This window comes from Papio anubis, chromosome 13 (assembly GCF_008728515.1).
Source record: "Papio anubis isolate 15944 chromosome 13, Panubis1.0, whole genome shotgun sequence".
Taxonomy (NCBI): Eukaryota; Metazoa; Chordata; class Mammalia; order Primates; family Cercopithecidae; genus Papio; species Papio anubis.
In genome coordinates this window covers 27,522,339-27,538,010 of record NC_044988.1, presented here as the reverse complement: position 1 = coordinate 27,538,010, position 15,672 = coordinate 27,522,339, and the positions used below count along the sequence as shown (strand labels likewise).

At 39.5% G+C, this 15,672-nt stretch overlaps 1 protein-coding gene across 5 annotated transcripts in view; it reads left to right on the top strand.

The window, feature by feature from the left end:
* C13H9orf135 (chromosome 13 C9orf135 homolog) overlaps positions 1 to 15,672 on the top strand; it is an 85,099-nt gene that overhangs the window by 11,647 nt on the left and 57,780 nt on the right. For all 5 annotated transcript variants that reach the window (XR_001895924.3, XM_017949918.3, XM_017949920.3 and 2 more), the window contains exon 2: positions 12,483 to 12,591. Coding sequence is in view for 4 of the 5 variants with exons in the window: in XM_017949918.3 (XP_017805407.2) it covers positions 12,483 to 12,591 (109 nt within the window). In the remaining variant the exon portion in view is untranslated. The remainder of the gene's footprint in view (positions 1 to 12,482; positions 12,592 to 15,672) is intronic.

Genomic DNA, 15,672 nt, shown 5'->3' with positions numbered 1-15,672 from the left:
TGTATATTTGCATAGAGTTATGGAAAGTAATCTTTAATGATTAAGATGTTTTTCTTCTATTTTGATGGTTATATCCTATTTTTAACAATTTTATTAAGATGGAATTCACATGCCATACAAATCACCCTTTTAAAGTGTATTTAATTCAATGGCTTTTAGTATTCACCAAGTTGTGCATCCATCACCACAATCAATTTTAGAACATTTTGTTACCCCCTGCCAAAATAAATCCTACTCCCTTTATACCTCACCCCAAACCTCTTCTAGCCCTCAGCCCTCGAGCCACAAGCAACCAATAATTGATTTTCTGCCTCTATGGATTTGCCTATTCTGGGCATTTCACATAAATGGAATTATACAACATATGGTCCTTGGTGACCTACATAATGTTTTCAAGGTTCATCTGTGTTGTAGTTTTTATCAATACTTCATTTCTTTTTATTTCTTAATAATGTGTCATTGTATGGATATTATATCCCTCTATTTTGTTTTCTTGGTTTGTTAGAAGCTTGTCTATTTTGTTTACTTACTGATTTTTTTCTTGGCCTCTCTTCTGTTTTCTAACTTACTTAACTGTGCTTTTATCTTGAATTACTCTGCTCTTCTTACTTCTTTTGTTTTGCTTGTTCTTTTATTATGCTTTTGCATTAGATGTTTCATTTATTTGCTTTCCTTCTTTCATGTTTAGTGATCTAAATACTTAAAGCTTTGGATTTTTCCCTGGGTACTGCTTTAGCTATATCCTATGGATTCTTATAAGTGGTGTTTTAATTTGTCTGCACTTTTGAGAAATTAAGCAATTTAATTTGCATTGATCTTTTGACTCAAGAGTTGTTTGATTAAGTGTTTAAAAATTTTCAGATCAAAGAAGGATATTTTTAAAAATGTTGTTAATTTGTAGTTTTATTGCATGGTGGTCAGGAGCTATGATTTATATTTTTTGAATATATTGAAATATTTTATCTTAATTTTTCATAAAAGTCCCATGTGCACTGGAAGTTGTATTCTGTAGGCAAGTCATAAGTATTGCTTTCACTCTTCTTTCCACACGCAGTCTATGTTCACCCCTTTACCCAAATGTTTACCCAAGAAAAATGACCCAAATTCCATCTAGTCGTAGGTCAAAATCCAGGATCTGCTCATGTTATGCCATAGTTTCTCTACCAAGACTAACTGTGGTTCTTCTTGGTTCAAAAACCTATGGGAAAAAAAATCCAGATTTTTGTCCTCCCCACTTGATATACCCAATATACAGTTAGCTCTTGAACAACATGGGGGTCGGAGTGCTGGCCAGATGTGCAGTTGAAAATCTGCATATAACTTTCGACTCCCACAAAACTTAACTACTAATAGCCTACTGTTGACCGGAATCCTTACTGGCAGCATAAACAGTCAATTAACACATATTTTGTATGTTATAGGTATTATATACCGTATTCTCACAATAAAATAAGCTAGAGAAAATAAAACATTACTAAAAAGTCATAAGGAAGAGAAAATATATTTATGCATTTAGTGGAAATGGATCATTATAAAGTCATCACATTGACTAGGTTGTGTAGGCTGAGGAGGAGGAGAAAGAGGAGGAGTTGGTCTCTTGTCTCAGGTGGCAGATGAGGCAGCAAGGAAGAGGTGGAGGAAGTGGAAGGAGAGGCAGGAGAAGCAGTCACACCCAGTGTAACTTTCATTGAAAAAACCCATGTGTAAGTGGACCTGCATAGTTCAAACTATGTTGTTCAAGGGTCAACTGTGCAGTGCTGGGACAGAGACAGGATGAGTATAATAGGGACACCTACTCAGAAAGAAGAAGGATGGCAGTGACAGAGTTGTCATTTGTCCGCGGCAAGCAGACATTGTTAGAAAGCTCTACCCTGGTGTCAGGAATACTCTTTGATGAGACCCTGATTCGGCTCTCAGGGAGCAGCTTCTCTTTCCCATTGTTCTCTGTGGTCTTGGCTCCACCCTGGTGTGATCTTTGCTTTTCCATTATTCTATGCCTGCAGTGGATATTGGACTCCCTGCATCTCCTGTGTTCAACTCAATTGGTTCATTTTCTGTTTCCGGATGTTGGGGAACCAAAGGATATTTTAAATATTGAACAGTCAAAGGATTTACAAATGTAGACTCCTGGCTTATTTGGAAGTACAATTCTCAAAAACAGTACTTTTTTATTTATTTGAATTCAGTTTGTTCCAAATGCTAGTAATCTCACCCTCAACTCTTTCTATATAAACTAGATAGAGTTCTCAGACTTGCTGTATTTCTTTACCTTTTCTCTTTAGAACACCTTGAATTTCACTTTGAAACTGATGTAGTCACAGAAATCAGACACCTTGGAATTTTCTGTTTGGCCATTTCCTTAATTAGATATTTGCTCTGTTAAACAAAGTTTATAGGAGGCCATAGTTTTGAACCAGCTTCCTGCACCAGGCCCCAGAAGACCAGACCAAGCCGGAATGGAGTCACTTGTGCTAAGTGCCACATAATCAAAGTGAATTTTGAAACAGACCAGTTTTCGGAAAAACCAGGAGACTGCAGTCTACCTTAGTCAGCCTAGTAAGGAAGTCCCCTTTGTTTTAACCTTATCAGGAAAGGAATTTTGAAGCAGCCAATCCATTTTTTGTTCTCTGTTTCTGCTTTTTTCAGCCGTTTTCTATCTATAAAACCAACCTCCTCTGCTCAACTCATTCTGTTTTCCAGAATGAGGTATTGCCAGATGCTAGAATCATTAATAAAAGCCAAGTCAATCTTTAAACTTGTTGTAATTTTATCTTTTGACAACTCTAATTTATCTGAATTTACTTGGAGGGCCTCACAATAGGATGAACTTTGCTGCAAAGCAGAGCCTTAGTGGACCTTTGTCTCAAAAGAGTCTTTGTCAGTTTTCTCTCTTACTGTTTGGGATCTAAAAGTTGTTGGCTCTTTTAATATTTCAAGGCCCCAGATTTTTGGAATTTCTCATTTCTGTTTAATTTCTTCTTGAAGCCCAGCCAATTATTTCCTGAATTCATCTCATTCTCTTTTGTAAATACCTGGAAAACACAACCAATAGCAATTCACACACAAAACTAACAGTTTTCCAATTTTTTTTTCAATCTCAGGAGGTATATGATTTGACTTCTCACTTTCTCTAGCTATAAAGTTTGGCCTTTCCAGTTTCCTATTTTATTCTGCCTGGCTTTTAGCCAATGCCATATATATATTTTTATTTTTGTGATAGCAGCACCCATAGCCCACTTTTGATACTAATTCCTATGTGAGATTAGGCTAAGCTTAATCTATGATAACAAACAGCATCCCCCCACCCTCCAGCCCAGATTCCAGTGAGTATTACATGAAGGTTGATTTTCTGTTCATACAATGTCTGCTGTAGGTTTTTGGTGGAAGGTGGGCACTCTTCCACATAGACACTCCGAGAATCAGCTTGATTGAAGCTCCATCATCTGAAAAGTCATTTCAGAAAGAAATGACATTTCAGAAAGTCATTTCAGGGAAAGAAAGAGTTGAATATTGTAGAAGAGCTTCCACTGTCGTAGCCCAGAAATGACACATATCATTTCTGTGTATATTCATTTTATCGGCCAGAAATAGTCAAATGGCCTTACTAACTGCAAATGCTGGGAATTTTCACCTCCTGCATTCCCAGAAAAGAAGGATAAAATATATTGGTGAACACAATGTCTATCACATCTAGAAGACCTTCTTGTAAAACTCCCTTCCTAGGATGGGCTCTGGAGCTCCCTGTAGCCCTAACATTATTGAACCTCTGGACCTAAAGCCATTACCCTTATATAACATTGGTAAACACCCTAAGGGAGTGGGTTTGGTGTTTTGAAGTTCTAATTACTCCTCTGGTTCTAGCTTTCACCCAAAAAATTGGTCTGAAAATTCTCCATTAATGTCCAACACATTAAAAGTATGTAATACTCTTATTTACATGCCGCTCTTTCTGTCTCTCTACACACACACACACACACATACACACACACACACACACACACACACACACATATGTATTTGTGAGACTGAGTCTCACTTCATTGCCCAGGCTGGAGTGCAGTGGTGCAATCTCAGTTCACTGCAACCTCTGCTTTCTGGGTTCAAGCCTGCCTAGTAGCTGGGATTTACAGGTGTACACCACTAGCCTGGCTAACTTTTTGTATTTTAGTAGAGACGGGTTTTTGCCATGTTGGCCAGGCTGGTCTCAAACTCCTGGCCTCAAGCAATCTACCTGCCTCTGTCTCCCAAAGTGCTGGTATTACAGGTGTGAGCTACTGCACCTGGTCAAAATATAATAATATTTAATCTAACATTTTCCATTGTTTCCGGAGAAAGAGTTTATCTGTGCAGCCGTGGGAAATGTAACTTGGTTTGCACTCCAAGAGGCCCACCTCTGTGCAATCTTGTTGATCTCTTCTCAGCACTTCTTCTACTTGGCCTCAGCTGGAGTCTGGCTGCTTTTAATAGCCCTTGTACATATTATAATCTGGGGATCATAACTTGTGATTTTGCCAAACATTTATTTGCTTTTAATTGTTTCATTTCCTTTGCTGTTTTTGAATGAATTCTAGGAGGAAAGGGAAAAATGTGTATTTGTGTAGTTACGTTCATTATGGAAGTCTGTTTGAATTCTAGATTTTATTCCTGAAGAAAAACTTATTTGTTTTCTAAAGTAAATGAAACAAATTGTCCTGAAACCAAAAGACTTTGTATTATCTACTCAATATGCACAGCTCATGGAATCACTAAGTGTGATTTAAAATAGATCTTAAGGTGACATAATGTAATCTTTTGATGTTATTCTGGAATAATTCAAATTATTTAAGCCAGTAGATTAAGACTATTGGAATAGGAGCTTACACAGGTAATTGAGTGTTTCTTTGCTTTTTGTTTTGGAGGGAGGCAGGCTGATCTCCATGTCACTCCATGCCGGAAATCTGCAAGGTGTTTTCAGACTACAGTAATTACTAATGTACAGTGCCCCTTAAAAACTCCCAGTGTCTTCAGCCAGTTATTCCAAGTTGTTTCTGGAGGAGAGGATCAAGGAAACTCAGAAGTGTCCTAGGATTTGAAGATAATTGAGATCCAGTTGTCTAAACATAGGGTGACAGAACGTACTTGCCCTCGTTTCACCATGATAGTCCGTTTTTTCACCACTCCTGGTGTACTTAGCATCTTATTTCCCTCTAAAAGTATCCCAGGTGAGATTACCAATTGTAGTGTTGCCCTATTTTATACATATCCCTTCAGCTGTTTTCAAAGTCATGTGTTTGGCAGTTAATCAGACTGACCACATTTATTTAACATTTAAACTGTTATGCTAGACAAAGCCTTCAACTGTTGTATTCCTTTTGTTTCCTTCCAATATTCTCCATAGGGCCTCCTGTTTTGAAGATTTTCTATGAAGAAAATTTATAATAATGATAGGTCTTATTTACATGCCACTCAATATATGCTGAGTGAAGGAGATGACTTCACTTATCTGCCTCCATCAGATGGTTTCCTTTTGAGTGCAGTTAAGTTTCAAATTCTGTGGTTTCATGGTTATAGATGCACAGATCACATACAGCATGAGATACAAAGAAAAACAAAGTCTTTCTTTATAAGTCTGAAATGTCACAATTTTTCCCAAGAACATAAGATTTTCTTTATGATTCTGCAAATACATCTGGAAGTCTTCATTTGTCAGTTTGAGGGCTATGCCACCGAATAACACTGCCTTGGCATGTAAATCATTTGCCCATGAAATCTTCAAAGAGGATTGTCAAATGTCTCGTTGCAGTCTTTGATTCTATCAGTTTTATGTTTCTAATGTGTTAGGGAATATAGCTGACTCTCAAGGGTAATTTTCTTTTAAAGTTCTAGATAGCAGATGATTATAAAAATCTAATAGAAAAGGTATCTTTCGCTTCTTATTTGGGCTAGATTTATATCAGAAAATACAATAGCTGACGGCATGGTTGTGAACTACATTAATATTTCTAAAATTTAAAATTAATATATTCTGCCATCTGGAGTCTTAACTAAACATTTTAAACATCTTTGAAATCTGCAAAGAAAAGTACGTCTCTTGTCAAGTTACCAGAAGCTAGAATTCAGCTCAGATTTTCATTGTTCTCATGTCAGTTATTGCTCAGATTCAAACCCCTTTGCAATCAGTGTTATGCATATGTATGTTGAAAGTTTTCTCATTCAGCAAGTAGATTTATAATTCCTCTGGAGACAAGTTAGCATTGCAAAGGACTAGCATCTCTATATGCATAATTACTCCCTCTTTACATGTGCTTTTGCAGACTGAGCCAGGATACTCTTCATTTTTATGGACACGTTTGAAAGTCTTTGCTTTCCGCATTTATATTGAGGTGACAGTAACAAAATGTAAGAACATTCATTTAATCAATCAATCAGTCAATCATTTAAGATTTAATGAGCATTTACAATGTGTCACACCAAGATCACAAAGATGAATAAAAAATAATTCCTGTGTCTAAGAAGCTTTCTGTCAAATGAGAAGGCTGATACGTGAATGGATAATTATAAAACAATGTGAAAGGTGAGGCAGTGACAAAGATGCTGGTTTCTTTGCAACCTCCCACTTCCCTTGCCTCACATAAACATACAACCACAGAAACCTAAAGTGTAACCTGTTTCCTTTCCTGTAAGAATAATCCTATGACCAAACCCCACCCTCTCCTCTGCTGATGGGGAGCTGGGCCCTCTGGCCTGGGGCAGCCTCTGGGAGCTGCGGGACCTTCCTGACCTGTAGCTCTGGACTCCAGTTTGTTCAGTCCTGCAACTCAATGTAGCAAGATTTTCAGATAGCTGAATCTATTCAGTTTGAAGGACTGTGAGGTTGTTTTTACTGATTGTTGATGTTACAGGCCTTCTTATGAAGGGTGATAGATGATTACTTTATTTTGAATGTTCTTGTCAAAACAAAAAGTTGGCAGCCTTATGTTGGCCCCATCCTTTTTGGGGGAAAGTTTGGCTGCTCCATGAAGCACTTAGGTTTGGGAACCACTGAGAGTCTGGGGTGCAGCTGTTCTCTAGGGGGTTCTCAACCTTGGTACTATGGACATTTTAAGCAAGATACTTCTCTGTGGATGGGGGCTGTCCTGTGCATTGTGGCATGTTTAGCAGCATTGCTGTCCTTTACCCGCTAGACGCTGGTAGTGCTCTCCTCCTTAGAAGTAATACCCATCAATGTCTCCAGGCATTGCCAAATGTCTGCATTGTCTCTGGGGTGGGAGTGGAGGCCACAGATTGATCCCCTTCTCCAACCAGATTGAAAACCACTGGTCTAGAGCAATATTTTTCATGACCCGTTAATGCATTGTGAACTGAATTCAGTGGATTAATAATGACATTTAAAAAAATAAAATATAAGGAATGAAAAGTATCCAAATTCCTATGATGGTAAAGACTGTCAGATTTTGGCTTCAATTTTTTTTCTCCTTTTTTTTTTTTTTTTTTTAGACAGAGTCTCACTTTGTCACCCAGGCTACAGTGTAATGGCGCGATCTTAGCTCACTGCAACCTCTGCTTCCTGGGTTCAAGTGATTCTCATGCCTCAGCCCTCCGAAGAGCTGGGATTACAGGCATTCACCATCGTGCCCAGCTAATTTTCTGTATTTTTGCTAGAGATGGGGTTTCATTGTGTTGGCCAGGCTGGTCTGAACTCCTGACCTCAAGTGATCCACCTGCCTTGGCCTCCCGAAGTGCTGGGATTACAGGCATGAGCCACCGTGTCTGGACAAATTTTGATTTCAATTTTATGCATGGAAATGCACGTATGTATTCTGGATTAAGATATATCATTTTTTTTGGCCATATGCAGTGGCTCATGCCTGTAATCCCAGCACTTTGGGAGGCCAAGGTGGGTGAATCACATGAGGCCTGGAGTTCGAGACCAGCCTGGTCAACATGGTGAAACCCTGTCTCTACTAAAAATACAGAAAATTAGCTGGGCATGGTGGTACTTGCCTGTAATCCCAGCTACTCAGAGGGCTGAGGCAGGAGAATCACTTGAACCCGGGAGACAGAGGTTGTAGTGAGCTGACATCATACCATTGCACTCCAGCCTAGGCAATAAAAGCAAAACTTCATATAAAAAAAAAAAAAAAAAGATGCATCATTTTTCTTACTGGGGACTGTAGTTGAAGAGTTTGAAAGTTACTACTCTAGAGGCATTCTAAATTCTATTTTAGTACATTTATTTATTTTTCTCATGCAGAATTTTTCATTGCAACAAATAAAAAATCATGGCAAGTCATTTGATGACTAAACAAATGCAGGTAGCAAGAAGAATGAAGCTAGAAGAAATATATATTATTGCACCGTGATTATTTTTATGTATGTATATATTATATTTTAATCACAGAAAGGTTATAAGGCTTGGTTTTGATGAAGTGCTTAAAAATACCCAACTAAAGCCTATTGTACATATTATCATTACACTTAATAATATTTTACACTTATGTGTCACCTTTCATATGAGACTCTCAATCTGTTGATTCATTTAGTTCCTCAGCTTATGATTCTCAGTTCATCTCAGGAAATCCGAGGCACAGGCCACTGTTCCCCTAACATAATAAAGTCAGAGAATTAATTCAGTCTCCTGTTTCCTTTAGAAAGCCTTAATCATTTTATATATGGTAAATATGTATTATAGAGAGAGTATATAGTAAAGGCATATCTTATATCTTATTTGGGTCTATATATTTTACTATGTTTCATACAGTGTATTTTATACATTTTATAGTTTTTAAACATGTATATTTCTCTCTGCTAGGCTGGCAGCCTCTTGGGAGTAGGGGCAGATTTTGGGCTGTGAATCTCTCAGAGCCCCACAGGCTGTGGGCACAGCATCCGTGGGCAGCCAGCAGGCACGAGGAAATGCCAGTTACATTAGCTCAGTCCCCCAAAGAAACACCCTCATTATAGATTCATGGTTTTAATGTTAGGCTTTTGGCTGCTATCTAAGGTTGCTATATGAAAAAAGAACATATCTGCATCTTTTGTAAGAATTTAGTTATCATGAAAGCTAAAGTATATGGTAGGATCATTAGGGCCACATACTGACTTTCACAGACCATAAATATCTTTGCTTTCTTAGGCCCATTCTTCCATTAAAAAAAAAGTTTAAAATGATAGATTGACTGATGGTGTGAAGACAGGTATAATCCAAGCTGGATTATATATATATATATATATATATATATATATATATATATATATATATTTCTGATTTAAAAGTAGTTATTTTGTAGGCCTCTACTAGTATGGGTTCCCAGGCCTGCGGTCTAATAAAGAGGTGGGCCCTGGGGCAAATACGCTGAAATATTACTGGTATATTTCCCCTTCATTTGTGTGCTGCTGTAGGGACGTACTCCGGTTTTATTGCCTCAGGGAAGAATGACCCAGCAGGTAACGAAAGAGCCAAATTATTGGATTTGGATTTCAAAAACTTGGGTCTCAGCATAAGCCCGATAGATTTGGGAGCATGAAGAGCCAAGCCATCCTGTTCCACAGCAAATGAAGAATTCATAGACACACAAAGGAGAAGGCCAGAGAAAAAGCTGAGAATGTTTGAATTTGTCTGGGATCCTGAATTTGAGTTAAGATTTTGGAAATCCTGGAGCCAGATGGGACCTGTAATAGTCTGTTCTCATGATGCTAATAAAGACATACACTAGACTGGGTAATTTAGAAAGGAAAGAGGTTTAATTGACTCATAGTTCAACATGACTGGGGAGGCCTCACAATCATGGTGGAAGGCAAATGATGAGCAAAGTCATGTCTTACATGGCAGCAGGCAAGAGAGAGCTTGTATAGGGAAACTCTCCTTTATAAAACCATCAGATCTTGTCAGACTTGTTCACTATCATGAGAACAGCATGGGAAAGACCCGCCCTCATGATTCAATTACCTCCCACAGGGTGTCTCCCATGACACGTGGAAATTATGGGTGCTACAATTCAAGATGAGATTTGTGTGGGGACACAGCCAAACCATATCAGGACCTGTCATTGCCTCTCCCCATCACCCCCTATTCCCAGGGTAATGTTTTCAGAACTGTTGAAGATTGGGGCTCCCATATGTCCCCAAGCCCAGAGTGCTGGAGAAGTGAAACACTATCTGTTTGGTGGGTCAGGCACGTAACCCAGGGATGGTGCCTGGGTTTCCAGGAACCCAGGTGGAGAGAGACACTGGAAGATGTCTGGTGGGCTAGAGAGTGGCACCCTTGCAGCAGAGCACCAGTCTACCTACAAGGCTGTGTGGCAAGGCCAGGAGGATGGAGACCTGCATGGATCTGTAAGGGAAGACCACAGGGGAAGGAGAGTATTTCTGCAGATGTAAGCAAGGAGAAAGGATGGCAACAAAGATGGGTTTTTGGCATTGTGGCACCAGACAAACCCCTCAGAACTGGAAGAAATCCAGGATTGACCAATATGCAGGTTTTTCCACTTGGTAAAATGAGAGCTTGGAAGAAAAATTAAGTTCAATTATGGCAAAACTAAGTTCCAGTGTATACCAGATTTTGGAGCCCAATTAGTATTCACTACACATAGATGTTTGTGATGCTTTACAGCATATGAAGGGTTTTCTGCTTTTTAAAAAAATTTTAATTCATATTAAGATCTTAAAAGGTATTGTTATTATTTCTGTCCTCATGTTATATATGTGAAAATGGAAGCACAGAAAGGTTAAGTGACTTGCCCAAGGCCAAACAGCTAGGACCTGGTTGAGCCTGTGTTGTCCAATATCCCCCCTGACGACTTAAGTGAAAGCTTCCTGTTAGGCTCTCATAAAATGCTGGTAGGTTACCAAAAAGCATTTAGTGTTTTGCACTTTGATGCTCAGATGTGAGGAGAGAAGAGGGTTCAGGTGTGGTGTTTTGCCTGCCACCCCACCCTGGGCTCCCTTGCTGCTGGGTTCTACTACAGAGCTCTGCTATCATGCTCAGAGGTGGGGAGGCAAGGGTGTTAATGGGAATGTAGTGCAGGGGCTGAGTCCCAGTCCAGTGGGAATGGGGGAGGGGGTCAGGTCCTAAAGGGCCTCATGACTTGGATGCCCTTTGGATTGGGTGCCCAATCTAGGTTAAGGGAAGTGATTCTGTTTCCCTAGGTTTTTACCCACACTTACCATGTTGTAGATTTTTCTTATTTTTATGTCTCTCTATCTAGACTGCAAGCAACTGAAGGCAGGGGCTCCATCAGACTCGCTCCCCACTGCATCCCCCAAACCTACCAAAGTGCCTGGCATATAGTAGGAATTTTAAAACATTTGCGGAATAAACAAATAGCTGAATGATTGAATTATTGGGTACTTGCACTCAAGAATTCTAGCCCTGTATCCCTTAAAGCAAGGTACTTTCTGAGGGGTGCTTAGTCTTAGCTTCCTGTATTTCACTCAAGAAAGTTCTATTAAAAATAGCTTATTCAGTTGCCAGCCACTTCTGCTTTTTCCTTCTCTAGCCCCAAATCCCCTTCTTCCTTCTTCGCCACTACTTCCCCTCCCCTCCCCTCCCTCTCCCCTCCCCCTCCCCCTCCTTCTCCTTCTTCTCATACTCCTCCACCTTCTTCTTCCTTCTTCCTTCTTCTTCTTTTTCTTTTTTGAGACAGGGTCTTATTCTTTGCCCAGGCTGGAGTGCAGTGGCACAATCATGGCTCAGTGCAGCCTTGACCTCCCTGAGGTGATCCTCCTAGCCCAGCCTCCCAAGTAGCTGGGACTACAGGCACATGCCACCAAGCCCAGCTGATTGTTGTGTTTTTTTGTAGAGATGGGGTCTTGCCATGTTTCCCAGTCTGGTCTTGAACTTCTAGGCTCAAGAGATCTGCCTGCCTCCCAAAGTGCTGAGATTACAGGCATGTGTTACTGTGCCCTGTCTCTTATTATTCTTAATCACTCTTTTAATCAAGATGTTTGGTATATTTTTTCCTTCTTCCATCTACATTTTTAAGAACTGTTTTCTTCTACCTCATGTTTATCAGCTTCCTTTATTGCCTCTTTAGAAGCAGGAAGCACGGGTTATAAATCAATATGGGCAAATACTTTGCTGTCTTGTTTTGAAAAAAATTGTAATTAAAATTCATGGTAGAAAGAATTTCTAAAGTGGAAGGTTGCCTTTCCAAGATATTACCATGTCTTATTTTAGAATTTACTGTTGGTAAACTAATCTACATTATTAAATAAGATTCAGTTCATTGGAATCACTGAGTAATTACTATTACTATGTTCGAGAAGTATTGTTTGGGTGATATTATTAGTTTTATCACTTATGCTAGGTTGCTTTTAGGAATTAGCCTCAGCATTACTTGAAAAGAGATGGAAAATACTTTATATGTCACAAATCTAATAAATTTATAGTTAAAATAATGCTGCAAATATAGAAAATTTTCATTGGATAGTTTTTAAAAATCTGAATGCAATATAGAATAAATAAACTTCATCTCTTAATGTACTCCTAATTTTTTCTTAAGGCACCGTGACAGAGAAGCTTTTCCCAAAGATTATGATATAGAGGGTCCTGAGAAAGTTAAAAAGCTGTGTAATTCAACATATCGGCGACTTGGAACCGATGAATCCCCAGTAAGTAATTGCTATTACTTTGTTTTAAGTCGGAAATCTTTGTCATAGTGAAACATGAAAAAGTTAAAGGAGGAGTGTTTTGTGCAGCACCATCCCTCGTTAACAGTGCTAGTTACTTAGATGACTTAGTCACTGTGTGCTGAAGCTACATTACCTGTAAAATGTGCCTATCTTATAAAGTGATTGGGTGAATTAAATGAGATGGAGCAAGTTGAGTACGTGGCACGGTGCCTGGCACAAAAAAGTGCCTAGGAAATTGTTCCTGTTGCTATAATGCTGTTGTCACTACAGTGACAATATCCTGTTAGATGTCTCCTTTCACCTCCGTAATAACCCTGCGAAGTGGGTATTACCATCTCTAATTCACAGAGGAGAGGAAAGAGCCTCCTAAAGACTAAGCGACTTACTCAAAGTCACACAGCTAGGGAGTGGAAGAGGGAGAGTTTATACCTAGGTCTTTGGTTTCAAGTCTTTTGTACTTACCTTAAGCTGGTGGAGTTGTGAGTAACTAAAACGTGCTATTAACAGTCTCATAATGTTTGTGCAATCCAGTTACAAGCAGAATATTTATGGCATAAGTAATTCCTGTTTGAATTGAGGTGAGCAGGTTACTACTTGGCTACATAGGTGTCTGTCCAGTCAGCATAAGGCAAGAGCTCAACTCCTAGGAGACCCGCAAATTGGGTCCTACAATGTCAGGAACTTTGGGGCTAGCTGAAGACAATTTAGCCTTAGAGGATGGCCTTGGGCATGAAGAGCTGGTGATTTGATGAGGGTGGTTGTACAACTGATGAAAAGATTGGGTTTGTGTCACATTCTGCCCCCCAAAGCTGGACTAGTTTTAGACCAGCATTTAAAATGAGGCAAGTGTAAAAAGATGCATAATTCCGCATTGGAAATTGTTCTAGAAGATTCTCCATTCTACAAGGTAATGAGGACAAATTAGCTTAGCATGGAAGCGCCATTTCCTCCTTTCCTCTTATAGTTGCAGTGGACAGAGAGTAATAAGGATCACCTGGAGAATGGGGATTTATTGTAAAGTGACAGCTGCCTGGATATGGAATGAGCAAACTTGCAGGAACTAACACAGCTCTAAAGCAAGGCATCCCCATCGCCACCCCAACCTCTCTGTGTCACATGCACACACAGAGTCTCTTTGGCATCTCCATTTCTCTCTGCTCAGGTTTACCTTTTGCTGCATAGCCCAGATCTCAGGGGAATCTGATTATTTCCTCAGTTTCCACCCAACCCTCTTCCCTTTGCATCAGGCTGCCTCATGGGTCATCAGCCGGTATGTGGATGGGGCTCTGCAGTGTGATGCCCAACTCAGTTAGCATCCACCTTGCTCCATTCCCCTACAAACCCAGCTTAACCTTGCTTTCTTCAGCATGGGGCTGTGGTCAGGACAAGAGTAAGTTGGGCAAGACAGGCATTGCTTGGCATGCACTTAGAGACTTTGGTCCTTAAAAAACATTTATTTTTGATTCCTATATAAAAAATGTTTTTAAAGAACTTTTGGTCCTTAAAAACATTCATTTTTGATTCCTATGTAAAAATGCTCTTGGTCTCTGGGTATTCCTATACCTCATATATTTGATTCCTATATAAAAATGCTCTTGGTCTCTGGGTATTCCTATACCTCATATCACAAAGGACGTGAGATGAAGTGGGGTATGAGGTATAGGAACCACAAACATTCCTTCCCCAATATTACATGCATTACAGTGGTCGAGCCTCAGGTTTAATGAGAATGTGTAAATAAATAGTAGTATTTACTGTCTGTATGTCTTTTTGTTGATGGCCATTGAAACCCTGTCCTTCACCTGCCAGATCTGGAATGTGTATTCAATAGAAAAGAAAATAGACTGAGGAATCACTATTTCTGATGGAACTGCTATTCTCTATCTTAATAGCAATTTACATTTTTCCCTATAGACTTCCTGTGTATAAAGCATTGGCTCATCAATCTTGTTTTTCATTCTTCACAACAAAGCTATAAAGCTGTCAAGAAATATATTATTATTCTAGTTCTAAACCTAGACTTGCAGATCTTAAATGACTCACCCAAGGTCCCAAGTGTAAAGAGAAGGAGGGGATACTGGCACCGAGCCCCCACACCTTCACATGCCAGGTATGAGGCTGGATGTAGCAAGAGGATAGGCAAGTCCGTCTTCCTGTTGTCACAGAGTTTTGATAAGGGCCTAAAGACACTCTTGATAGTTGGCAGGAACCACATGCCTTAAAGCAAGAATCCAGGCCATCTAGGCAGGACCTACTAAGAGACTAAATTAGATTAAACCAATATGAGTAGTTATGTCCTTGAAGACAAGGGACTGAAGAATTAAAAAAGGATTCATGTAGTTGTGGGTCCTGTGCCCCTCTTTCTCCAGTTGAGAGGAGTTTCAAGGGAACCACTCAGAGAGATTAATATGTATGTCCTGGAATTTAGAGGACATGGGGTCCAGGCACATGCTTAAAAACTTAAATGTTAGAAGTCATGCCTGATATGGCACAGCAGAAAGAGGGAGTACACTGCCCTTGGGGCAGGGACAGCAGTGGCCAAGAAGAGACTTGCCTAATACTTTTATTAAACAAAAGGAAATAACTTGCTGTGGGAGGGAAGGGGCAGTCTGATTAAAATGAAATTCCTCTATGATTGCATCCTATTGATGCAATAGGATCAATTCAACAAGATGGTTCCATTAAAAACGTTTCATTTCATCCTCTGGACAGCTCTTCAGGCAGGTCTCATACGTGATCCACATTGGACAGATGAGGGGACTGAGAACAAGTGAAGCTTAATCACTGGTGAAAAGTCAAACAACTAGAAAGTGTATTACAAATTAAAATCCATTGTTCTTCTCTGGCTTTAAACGCTAAGATCTTAGAGACTTTTCTAAACTGCCTCTTGGAGTACCAAACTTTTCCACGTCTAGTGTGCTGGCCTTTTTACCCCACTGTACTGCACCTTCCTTGTAGAAAATAGACCTGATTATTTTTGCTCTGGCTTGGATATTGTATATCTCACTGCATATGTGTTGGGGCTTTGATTTCTTGCATCTTAGACGTAACTTCTGTCCT